At 35.8% G+C, this 13,283-nt stretch overlaps 1 protein-coding gene across 1 annotated transcript in view; it reads right to left on the reverse strand.

Annotated features, from left to right (window-relative positions):
• The window catches only part of ERLIN1 (ER lipid raft associated 1), a 40,532-nt gene that overhangs the window by 18,555 nt on the left and 8,694 nt on the right, over positions 1 to 13,283 (reverse strand). Inside the window, exons 6-7 of the mRNA XM_055300258.1 lie at positions 9,608 to 9,733; positions 6,876 to 6,949 (exon numbers count right to left, since the gene is read on the reverse strand). Of these exons, the coding sequence (XP_055156233.1) occupies positions 6,876 to 6,949; positions 9,608 to 9,733 (200 nt within the window). The remainder of the gene's footprint in view (positions 1 to 6,875; positions 6,950 to 9,607; positions 9,734 to 13,283) is intronic.

A 13,283-nucleotide genomic window follows, 5' to 3' on the forward strand; every position in this document is an offset into this window, starting at 1 on the left:
GCAAATCAAAGAAACAGAAGGAAGGAAAAATTCCAAGATTTAGATTGTGAAGTAGGAAACAGTAAAAACAAAAATAAAAGCCAACAAAGTCCAGGTCAGTATTTGCAACTTAATACAGTGGCCAATAAATATATTTACCACTTCCTAACCTGCAATTACGCAGTACTGGCTACACATAAACAGCCTAAAGCTAAAAGAAAACAAATACCAGTTAACAGCTTACATTCTTTCTTCCTAGAATTTTACTTAGAACAAAGTTTACTTGTCTTTGTGGACACTGTTTACTAGACACTTTGTTTCCCTAACCACAGTGCACTTTGACATCAATTAAGATTATCTACTTGGGAAGCGAAGCCTTTTGAAGGCTGACTTTTCTACAATAGGCAACTGATCTCTCAAAAGCTTTTGACTTAACTAGTTAAACATCACTCATCCCCTACCTATACTGTAGACATACACAAAACACTAATCTGAAGAAATTTCCCTCCAAAAATTAGCTAAACTTTTTAAGTAACAAAAGTCTTTAAGCATATAACCTTTATTTAAAATTTAAATTCAATTAATTAACATACAATGTATTATTAGTTTCAGGTAGAATTAGTGATTCATCAGTCTTATATAACAACCAGTGCTAATTACATCATGTGCCCTCCTTAACGTCCACCGCCCAGTTACCCTATCCCCTAAACCCTCCCCCCCTCCAGTAACCCTCAGTTTCCTTCCTAGGATTAGGAGTCTCTTATGGTTTGTCTCCCTCTCTGATTTCATCTTGCTTTACTTTTCCCTCCCAGCTCCTGCTCTTTTTCAAGCACTTTTTCAACCTTCTTTTAACGTTTTTGAAAGAAGACTTTTAAGCAACAATGACTTCCCTACATGAAAGAGAACAGTCAAATCTGTAAAGAATTTGAGATCTAACCAAATACAAGAAATAGTGAAATGGAGCAAGAAGTTGGGGACTGTAATAAAAAAACTCATTATATGCTGAAGGTGAGGCATGTAAGGACTTAAGGAACAACTCAGGGAGGTATCCAGACTACCAGAAATAAAGATAACTTCCAGTATGTTTTAATATGACCCAGAAGGAAGCACTGTCATTTTGCGTTTAATTAAGAGACTGGCCATGTATCATTTTAGTCTTTTAAAAAGCATAAAACTTGACTGCCTTTTGAAGACTTCTATCTTGCAGTATGAGACTGACAAACACACTACATGATTGCCAATCTTGGCAACCTCATAATTCTCAAATACGTGTAAAATAAGCATCTACTGTAACAGGTAAGTTGCACCGTAACAGACTTAAAAAAAATAAAATGACAAAATACCCAAAAACAATGGCCAAAATAAACACACACAGTGAGTGGAGAAAGCAAAAAAAAAAAAAAAAAAAAAAGGCTGATGAAATGAATGTACCTGAAACTGACCACTGGGTTATAGGCATATATTTTAAATGAAAAGCCAGCATAAAATAGTCACTCTCTTTAACAACCTAGGCAAAAAGTATCAAGGATGCCTATTTTCACTACTCCAATTTGCCACAGTTGTTCAAGAAGAAAAATGGAGTATAAACAGCGAGAAGAGAAAAATTACTGTTACAGAGAATGTTTATTCAACAAATATTAATTGGTGTTTAGTCTGTGCCAAGTGCCGTTTGTTCTAGGCACTATGAATATAGCAATGAACAAGGCAAGGCTGTTTCCATGGAACTGAATATTTTAAAGGGAGAAACCACAATAGATATCAAAAAGCAAATAAATGAATAAGAAACTTTCAGATAGTTATGAGTATTACATGAAGAATTAAAATAGATTGATGATTTGGAGACTGGAAAATACTAGGCTGTAGAGGGGAAAATCAAAGTTTTTATTTTCACATAATTATATAAATAAAAAAAACTAAGGAAATTCATAAAGTTTCAGTCAAGCAAAATAAATTAGCTCTGTTATATAACACTGTACCTACAGTCAACAATAATGTATTGTGTACCTAAAATTTTAAGAGGATAGAGTTCATGTTAAATGTTTATATCACATAAACAAACAAAAAAAAAATCCAAGGAAATTAACCCCCAAAATTTATTAGAAACAGTGATTTCAGCAAACTAGTAGCTGCACAATAAACTCCCCAAGAATCATTTGCATTCCTCAATGCTTATACAAAAAAAGATGACATAATTAATAGCATTAAAACTCAATAAATCCTTGAGTATTAATCTGAGGTATGAGTTTCTCATCTGGTCCGAAATTCTAAAAGAAACAAAAATGATATGATTAAATAAAGCCATAAACTATGTTTCCAATTTTAAAATTATATGCTAATGTGGGTACCTGGATATAGCTTAAAAATATCAATAATAAAAACTCATCTGGAGGAATAAGCTGGCAGAAATATCAAAGGCCACTATTTTTGGAAATATAATGTATCTGGGATCCCTGGGTGGCACAGCAGTTTGGCGCCTGCCTTTGGCCCAGGGCGCGATCCTGGGGACCTGCGATCGAATCCCACATCGGGCTCCCAGTGCATAGAGCCTGCTTCTCCCTCTGCCTGTGTCTCTGCCTCTCTCTCTCTCTCTGACTCTCATAAATAAATAAAAATCAAAAAAAAAAAATAAACCTAGTATTTAAAAAAAAAAAAAGAAATATAATGTATCTTACTAGATTTTAAAAGTGAATAAAAAGTTGATTATCATAAACGTATAATAATAATGTGTTAAGGAAAGAAGGTTGACAAATAGACCGGAAGTTCAAAAAATGCACTCCAGCTCTCGTAAGAAACTTTTAAGGCAAGACTAAAGCAACCAAAACAATGGAGATCTTGATCTACCAGTTTAAAAACATATAATGAAGTGATATTTTTTCGTTCAGTAATTGTTTTTATAAAACAACAAATAAATAAAACTAAATTTAAAAGATCCTTCTCACTGCTATGCTGAAAATGCTGTGGATAAAGAAAAAAGTCAAAAGTGGGGCAACATGATAGGAGACTACTGTTGGAAGTCCAGGAAAGACATGGTGGCTTGGCTTAGGGAGGTAGCAGTGAAGATGAAGTTTTACATGGATTTTGGTGATAAAATCAGCAGGATATGGGGTCTGATTATATGTTAAGGGTGAGAAGTTGTTATAGATGCCTCCACACATCTAGATTTGTCTGAAGGGAAGGAGGTGTAATTTACTAACAGAAAAAAATAAGACAGAAGTAGATCTGATGGGAAAAAAACTAACGGCTCAATAACTAATGAAGAAATAGGAAACAAAGATCAATAGAACAAAGTCCAAAAAACACTGTCCTATATATACTGGGATTTAGCATACAATACAAATCGGCATTTCAAACAAGGGAGATAGGGGTATATATCATTCCTCAATTCTTGTTGCTCAAAATGGATTTCAGATGAATTACTCATTTAAATCTAAAACACAACTATAAAGGGGTGCCTGGGTGACTTAGTCAGTTAAGCATCTGACTTTTGGTTTCAGCTCAGGTCATGAGATCAAGCCCAGGTTGGGCTCCACGCTCAGCACACACACTCTACTTAAGTTTCTCTCTCCCTTCCCCTCTGTCCCTCCCACCCCAGCCCATGTGGTCTTTCTTGCTCTCTCTCTAACATAAATATATAAATCTTACACAACACACACACAAACATAAAAGCAGAGAAAAATGTTGTAATTTCCAATTTTACTTAAATTTCTGTATTCTAAAGAGGTGAAAGTGGCTTAAGGCATATCAACACTGCAAAACACCACAAAGATACTAAAATTACTACCTAAGTTTAAAACTTCAGAATTAAAAAAAGAAAAAAATAAAGAAAAAATAAAACTTCAGAGTTGCAGAGGGAAAAAGACATTAAATGGTAAAGAAAAAAACTAGGAGAAAATGTTTCCCATGCATTTGAAAGCTGTAATAATTAACATATTAAAAACAGCTTATTTATTTTAAAAATAGCTTATTTAGATGAGAAAAAGAGAAATTAAAAATGAGCAAACACAACAATTCACAAATGAAATACAAACGATCATTAAATATCCTAAGGCATTCAATCTCAATAATTAAAATACCAAATTAACTTCTCTAAAAAGATTAAGAAAGTCAGCATGCATCTGTTAATTATCTGGGTACAATCACACAATAAAATGTGTAAGAAACTATAGCTCACCAACAATGCTGATGAGAAAATGTAAGATGCTAAAATTTTTCTGAAAGTCCATTTGGCAATATGTATTAAAAAAGGTTCCAAATGGGGCATACGCTTTGACTCATCAATCATAAATTTAAGAATTTTTTTTTTAAAAGATCTTATTTATTCATGAGGGACACACAGAGAGAGAGAGAGAGGGAGAGACACAGGCAGAGGGAGAAGCAAGCTCCATGCAGGGAGCCAGATGCGGGACTTGATCCCAGGACTCCAGGATTACACCCTGGGCAGAAGGCAGGTGCTAAACTGCCGAGCGACCCAGGGATCCCCATATTTACGAACTTAAGGGAAGGATTTAAAAAGATGTATGTATAAGCCTGTCACTGTAGCATGTGTGTAACAGTGAAGACTGGAGGAAGCCATAGGTTAATAAAACCAATAAAAACGATGATGCAGTGAATCTCTACTTTTGACTTGAAAAGATGCTTATATATACTGTCAGTTAAAAAAAAAAAGCAGCCATGGTACAATTTCACTTTGGTTTAACATTATTTATACCCATGAATAAATATATGTTCCTCTAGATTAATAAGAGTCTAGAAATATACAATAAACTCTTATCTCCACATGTAAAATTACTGGCGAATTTCATTTTGTTATTCATCTTTTGCCCAAAACCTAATTTTTTTTTACAACATATAGAACACATATGTGTATAAAAATATTCAGAATATACAAGCTACTACTACAATCTGTAAGAAAAAGTAAAACAACACAAAAGTAAGCAAAGGATATAAATAGGCAGTTGACAAAAGTACAAAATGGCCAAAAAAAAAAAAAAATCAGATGATGTTCAACCTCATTAATAACTAAAGAAATGCAAATCGAAGAGAGATATAACATCATTCCATATAGCAAATATCAGTATGTCTGACTGCTTCAAATGCTGGTGAGGTTTATGGAGAAACAAGTTTTCACATATACTGCTGACACAAATATAGATTTGTGCAGGTTTTTTCCAAGATTAACTTGTAATAAAAGATGTGCCAAGAATATTCACTAACCTATTGTTTATTAATAGCAAAAAACTGGAAACAGAAATGATTATGTAATAAAAGGCAAAGAATTCTAGGCAGCTGTTAACAATGAGCTACATCTCCCAAGTAACAACCTGAGCAGAATCTAAGAATCTGTGACATTCACATTTATTACCTTTACAATTGAAAAGCAACTCTAGGGATCCCTGGGTGGCGCAGCGGTTTGGCGCCTGCCTTTGGCCCAGGGCACGATCCTGGAGACCCGGGATCGAATCCCACATCGGGCTCCCGGTGCATGGAGCCTGCTTCTCCCTCTGCCTGTGTCTCTGCCTCTCTCTCTTTCTCTCTCTGTGACTATCGTAAATAAATAAAAATTAAAAAAAAATTTAAAAAAAAAAAAAAAAAAAAAAAAGAAAAGCAACTCTAGCCACACTGTATGAACAACCAGAAGGATTTTATGAAGTTAGCTCTGGACTTTTCAAATGACCCTTTAACTTTGGTGACTCCCCCTCAGGCACCAGTCAGAGATAATGCCACGACATGAATGAGGACAGGGAAAACCCTCACCAACTTTCCAATCTTATTTATGAGATCACACGTGGTCGCTCACAGTGAATGCACACTCTCAACAGTGCAACACTTGAGACACATGACACCAAACCAAGTTTTCTCTTTAGCTGAGAAACATTTATCTTAACTGATCTCCTAGAAACTCTAAGAAAGGACACTAGAGAAGCCATATTACCACTTCTCAGGTAATCCAGACCTACAGCGCCACAACTTTTAAATGTTACTAACCATGACCACTCTAAGACATGCATTTTATAGTAATACCCAAAATAAACATCTAAACCAGACACAGAAAACAAAAGTTTCATAAAATGATATTTGAACTTAGTACATGCCATGTGCTCTAATTTTCTTTCTTACTCAATTTTATTTAAAATGCTGTCATGATCCACTTAAATTGATTTTAGAATCACTCATGGATTTCAACCCAATCTGAAAAAACACTGACCCCAAAAAAGCCAGCATACAACCTCTTACTATTCTATCTCCCAATGCTGCTTCTGCCACATCATCACCACTACCATCAAATCCGTCTGCTACCTTACTTTTATTCAGGCCATTCCACCCACTTGAAGTATATTCCTTACTCCTTCCCCATATAAATCCTGCTAATTATTCCAGACCCACCTAAAATCCCAACTCAATTATAGTTGTTTTCAGGCAGACTCTCTTGAAATGTTCTTGAACTCTAAAGTCTTACAGCAATAATCATCCAATAAGTTCATCTGTCAATTAATAATATGTAACATCTATTTTGCTAGAATTATTGTTCCTGTTTATAATCCTGTTTATAATCTTATAAGACTAAGGCCTTACTCTTATGCTAATTTACAACCATTACTGTATCTTTATAATGCCTCACAATTAGCAGTGCATGGATTTCATTTCCTTGTAAGAGCCTCAACTTATCAGCTTTATCAGAAAAAAAAGCCACCCAGGGCAAGCTCCAAGAGTATTTTATTTTGGCAGAGACCTAAAGTCAAACTGAGAAAGCCATTCTATAAAATCCCATAGCACTTCAATTAAATAACTGCTGAATAAACAATGTCCAATGAAAGAACAATTAAATTCAAAGTTCTCAAAATTCCTGGAGGATTTTTTTTTTTCCCCTAGAGAATTTCCCTAGGAAAAGGGCTTACCTGTATGGTGAGGCCTGGAGCCATGACGTTTAAATCTTTCTGGAGAGCTTGCTTCAGGTTTTCATCTATTTGATCTGTTTTTAAGGCCAAGAACAATAGCTCTCATGATACTCAGAAAAATTTTTTTCCGTTGTATTAATATTGAAAACCCCCAATCATTATTAGACCTAAAATTTCCATGTCAGTATTCTTTTATAGAGCTTAAACCACTTCACATTTTTATGAAAAAAAAAGAACCCTAATTATATATTTCAAATATATAAATTATTACATATACACTTAAAATACATATTTAGTTTTCCTTTTGTATGGGAGAAAGTATGAAGAACTGTCAAACAAAGAAATTAAGGAAGAAAGACGACAAACAGGTGTTTATCCAATAAATGGAGATTAATAACTTAATTCAGTGTGGTTACTGAATATGTGTCCTGATTCTCATAAAAACCCAATTCCCTGGGATCCCTGGGTGGCGCAGTGGTTTGGCGCCTGCCTTTGGCCCAGGGCGCAATCTTGGAGACCCAGGATCGAATCCCACATCGGGCTCCCGGTACATGGAGCCTGCTTCTCCCTCTGCCTGTGTCTCTGCCCCTCTTTCTCTCTCTCTCTCTGCGACTATAATAAATAAATAAATTAAAAAAAACAAACAAAAAAACCCAATTCCCATTTTGAGTCTTTTTTTTTTTTTTTAAGATTTATTTATTTGAGAAAGAGAGAGAGCGTGCACATGCATGCACACAAACGGGGGAAGAGAGAATCCTCAAGCAGACTCCCTACTGAGTATGGAATCCAATACAAAGCTTAATCCCAGGACCCTGAGATCATGACCTGAGCCGAGATCAAGAGTCGGCCACTTAACCAACTGAGATACCCAGCTGCCCCTTCAGTCAGTCTTTAACCCAAATTTCCAAATGACTAAATTTCATTTCCATGGATCTCTGCCTAGTGTATTGAACTTAAAGGTGGGGGGGCACCTCAGTGGCTCAGTTGGTTGAGTGACTGTTGATTTTAACTCAGGTCATGATCTCAGGGTTGAGATTGGCCCTATGTCAGGCTCAGCCCTGAACATGGAGCCTGCTTGGGATTCATTCTCTCTCTCTCTCTAATCTCCCAACCCCCCCTCCCCCCCCACCCCCTCTGCTCCTCCTACCTCTTACTCACACATATTCTCACTCTCTCTTAAAAAGAGGGGGGAGGGGAGAGGCTCACAGGAAGGTACACAAGAATGGACAATAAAGCTGTCATTTCACTTGGCCTTTTAACTCATGAATTTTCTATCCACCTCAATAGTACTTTCACCCTTATTAAAATAACTGGTGATGTGACAAATAACAACAGTGTTTTCATACAACTAGTAGTTGTTAATCATCAATGCGTAATCAATTCGTAGATCTCTAAAATAATTCACCCTATGCCTACCTCTAAGCAATTCACTAAGAATTCCAGGAGGGAGAAGTGAGCAACCAATAGCAACAATCCAATCATGGGTTATAGCATTCACTATCGCAAATGAAAAAGTAACTTATGCAGCGAAGAGTTAACACAGCAGGCCTGAAGCTGTAATCCTTAGAAGGGCCTGTTAGCAAATTGGCCTTTGGCTGTCACCTGGACATGGATTTGGAAAGGATTCCCACCATTCCCAGAACTGGTAAGAATGACTCACTCTGCCTACACTGTTTATACAAACAACGTGGTTTATGCTGAACATGTGCCTTCCTTCTGAGTGTGGAATTTTGGTATGTGCTATAGGCTGAGGATGCCTTCAATAAAAGTTCTGGGCAGTGGGGCATCTGGGTGGTTCAGGTGGTTAAGTGTCCAGCTCTTTATTTTGGCTCAGGTCATGATCTCAGGGCTGTAAGATCAAGTTCTGTGTCAGGCTCTGTGCTGGGCATGGAGCCTGCTAGAGATTCTCTATTGCTCTACTTCTCCCCTGGCCCCTAAAAAAAAAAAAATCTGGGCAGTAAGTCTAATGACTGTCCCTAGCAGATCACATTTCACATGTACTGTCACATTTTATACAAAAGTAAGTGTATCCTGTATGACTTCACTGGGAGAAAACTCTTGGAAACTTGTGCCTGGATTCCTCCAGATTTTACTTTGTATCCTTTTGTACCTTAGCTGTGAGTAGAACATACACTGAGCCCTGTCAGTCTTCCTAGCAAATCATCAAATATGGGAGTGTGAAACTCCAAGAAAGACTTCTAAATTTCCCCAAATTATCTATGAAAATAGCAACAAAGTTAATTTTCACTAAGTTATCACAGCAAAAACAGAATATAGCCTGTAAATAATCTTTTCCAATCTCTATTAAGTAACACATAACAGATTTCAGAAAATTATCATTCTTAGAATATCTTTTGAGTATTTGTTTAATCATAAAAAATTTAAACTTAAGAATATTTTAAAGACAATTGCTTTATTATAAATTCAGAAGAAATGCTCAAACAGCATAATGTTTAATAATACTGTAGCATCTATAGAGTTGACTAAGATTTCTAATTGGTTATTCACATATTTAATTTAAAACGAGTAAGATGGGCATCCCTGGTGGCTCAGCGGTTTAGCGCCGCATTCAGCCGGGGGTGTGATCCTGGAGACCCAGGATCAAGTCCCACACTGGGTTCCCTGCGTGGAGCCTGCTTCTCCCTCTGCCTGTGTCTCTGCCTCTCTCCCCCTCTCTCTCTGTCATGAATAAATAAATAAATAATCTTTAAAAAAATGAGTAAGGCACTCACCAAATAATTCAATGTAAACTTCTTGAAGTGTGTGGGCACTACAAAACTGGTTTAGCTCATGGTGGATTTTATTGAAGATTAAGGTCTTGTCATAATCTGCAGTGTAGTTCCTCACGATATCAAACACTGAAGAAGAAGTAAAAATACATTTTTTTTGTAAAATGTACATATGGTAAAAGTTATGAATGAGGAAAAGTGACAACAAAGTAGTGGAAAAGTGAAACACAGTTCACAAACCTTCATGTGTTCCTTGTGCTCAATTTTCCAAATATTACTGCATTAGCGGGCAAATTTTGAATTCCACACTAAGGAGAGTATATACTATCTTGGAGATAAAAAGGATGTCAAAATGTTCAAACAAGGGCATGATACAATTGCATTTGTACTGTGGCAGCAGTGTTAAGATGAATTGTGAGGCAGGGAAAGTGTAAGGCAATCACTGCAAAGCAAAAGTAGCTGCCAAAGACCATTTTCAAATAGGTAGTTTTTAAAGGCTGTAAAATAGACATCAAGCTAGAAGGAAAAGAAATGAACATTTACTAAGACAGGCTTTATATCAGGCAATTTACATATATTACCACTTAATTTTCACAAAAAAAATTCCTAATTATGCATAAGAGGAAAGAGAAACAGAGCATTTCAGAAATGTTCCTAAGGGCACATACTAGGCCACTACAGAGTCTGTGCTCTACCTATTAAAACATGTTTCTTTCCTCCTTCAGACTCAAGTACTTGTTCTACTGGCTTTCCCATGGAGGATTTCCTATGTAACTGGATTTCAGATCACAAATAATAGGCTATCAATAAATACTTGCTAACTCACTTGGTCATTTCCAAATAAATTGGTGATCCAACAGTTTTGAACCCGTAATATCTGCCCTTTGTCTATTTTTCCTATCATAATCCATTCCACTGTGTAGGCAGGGAAAGTAGATGAGAAAAGGACAAAATAATGGAAAAATATAATCCAAATCGATTGAGAGTAATACAGCTTGCTCTCTATTTTGAAATCCTTTTGCATTTTGAGCCTGTACCAGTGCCATGACATTAGGTATGAACCTATATTCCATTACAAATATTTTTTTTTTAAGGTTAGTATCACATCCTCTGAAGCAAAATAAAAAACTCCCTAGGGAAGTTTTTAACTGCCTTTTTAAATTGTTTCTGCCAAACACAGTATCTTATACATATTAAACATGCCAATTTTAATAAGCAGGATAAAATGGCAGCTCTTTCAAATGAATGAAGGGTCTTAAATAGACTCACCTACACCTGTGTTTTAATAGCATTATTCATAATAGCTAAAACGTGGAAGCAATCCAAGTTTCCACCAATGAATAAATGGCCAAACAAAATGTGGTGTGTGTGTGTGTGTGTGTGTGTACACACACAATGGACTATTACTCAGCCTTAGAAAAAAGGAAATTCTGACACATGCTACAACATGGATGAACCTTGAGGACATTATGCTAAGTGAAATAAGCCAGTCATAAAAAGACAAATATTACGATTCCACTTACATAAAGTACATAAGAGTAGACAAAATCAGACAGAAAATGGAATGGTAGCTGCTATGGGCTGGGGAGAGAGGGAAGTGGGGAATTAATGTTTAATGGGTATAGTTTCACTTTTGCAGGATAAAAAAAGTTATGGAGATGGATGGTGGTAATGGTTACAAAACAATGTGAAAATTTTTTAAGATTTTAAGTAATTTCTACCCCTAATATGGGGCTCGAATTTACAACCTCTGGATCAAGAGTCACATGCTCTACCAACTGAGCCAGCTAGGCACCCCTGTGAATGTAATTAGTACCACTGAATCTTACACTTATAAATACTTAAAGGTAGTAAATTTTAAGTTATGTGTATTTTACCACAATAAAAAAAAAAGTTGGGAAAAAAACAAAAAAAGGCAAATATTTCTTTAGAACTTCTAATTTTTTTTTTATTTGAACACTCCATCTCTGTGGGTTTTCATCTTTTACCAAAGAAATGTTTTCCCCACACTGAGAATTTTCAGATCACTTTGCAAGTTATAGCAAATCTCAACTAGAAAAAAAGTTTTCTACAGTCATCAATCAATGTGGCCCAGGAATTAATCAGATTTTTTTTAGCATTCAAGGAAATTCTCTCTCATCCTGACTGGATAAAACACTACTTTCTACAAACTCTAGAATTAATCAATGATTGTCGTGCTTTTAGAAAAACTCTATTGTTTAAGTAAAAAAGAAAAGAGAAACTATTGGTGAGAGAAGAATAATATATACAGTTGCAGAAAGTCAACTCTGTTCAGGACTTGTGATCTATTCCTGCCACCATTCCCCAGAAATGTAAAAGATTTCAGTTATCATTTTTTCATATATATCAGAAATAAGTAAGGTCATAAAACTTTAAAAGTACCTTTTTATTCCTTAAGGAATTTCTTCAGTTATATTCTAATTGTAATTATAAAAACAACAGAATAGGGGCTCCTGGATGGCTCAGTCACAGTTAAGCGTCCAACTCTTTTTTTTTTTTTAATTTAAATTTTAGTTCATGAACGTACAATGCAATATTGGTTTCTGGAGTAGAATTCAGTGATTCATCACTTACATATAATATCCAGTGTTCATCACAAGTATCTTCCCTAATACCCATCACCCACCTAGCCCATTCCCCACCCACCTCCCTCCGTCAACCCTCTGTTTGTTCTCTATTTAGAGTCTCTTATGGCTTGTTTCCTCTCCTTTTATTCTTTTCCCCCTTCCCCTATGTTCATCTGTTTTGTCTTAAATTCCACATCTCAGTGAGATTATATAGTATTTGTCTTTCTCTGACTGACTTATCTCATCTAGCATAAGACACTCTAGAGCTCTATCCACATTGTTGCAAATGGCAAGATTTCATCTTTTCGGATGGCTGAGTGATATTCTATTGTATATATATATACACCATCTCTTCTTCTTTATTCATCAGTCAAAGGACATTTGGGCTCTCTCCATAGTTTGGCTGTTGTTAATATGCTATAAACATTGGGGTGCATGTACCCCTTTGAATCTCTATTTTGTATCCTTTGAGTAAATACCTAGTAGTGCAATTGCTGGGTCACAAGGTAGCTCTATTTTTAATTTTTTGAAGAACCTCCAAACTGTTCTTCAGAGTGGCCCCAACAGTTCACATGCCCACCAATGTGGCTCCAACAGTTCACTCCCTGCCAACACCTGTTGTTTCTTGTGTTGTTAATTTTAGCCATTCTGACATGTGTAAGGTGAGGTGTTACCTCATCTTGGTTTTGATTTGTATTTTCCTGGTGATGAATGACATAGAGTATCTTTTCATCTATCTGTTAGCCATTTGGATGACTTCTTTGGAAAAGTTATCTATTCATATCTCCTGCTCATTTCTTAAATGGATTATTTGCTTTTTGGGTGTTGGGTTTGGTATGTTCCTTATAGATTTTGGATAATAACCCTTTATGTCATTTGCAAATATCTTCTCCCATTCTGTAGGCTGCCTTTTAGTTCTTTTGATTTGTTTCTTTTGCTGTCCAGAAGCTTTTTATCTTGATGAAGTCCCACTAGTTCATCTTTGCTTTTGTTTCTCTAAATATTCTAGTTTTAACTATAAAAACAACAGAATAGTTATTCTGGCTTAATTGGTTAAGCATCTGACTCTTGATCTCAGCTCAGGCCTTGAT

Source organism: Nyctereutes procyonoides, unplaced genomic scaffold (genome assembly GCF_905146905.1).
Source record: "Nyctereutes procyonoides isolate TBG_1078 unplaced genomic scaffold, NYPRO_anot_genome, whole genome shotgun sequence".
NCBI classification, from domain to species: domain Eukaryota; kingdom Metazoa; phylum Chordata; class Mammalia; order Carnivora; family Canidae; genus Nyctereutes; species Nyctereutes procyonoides.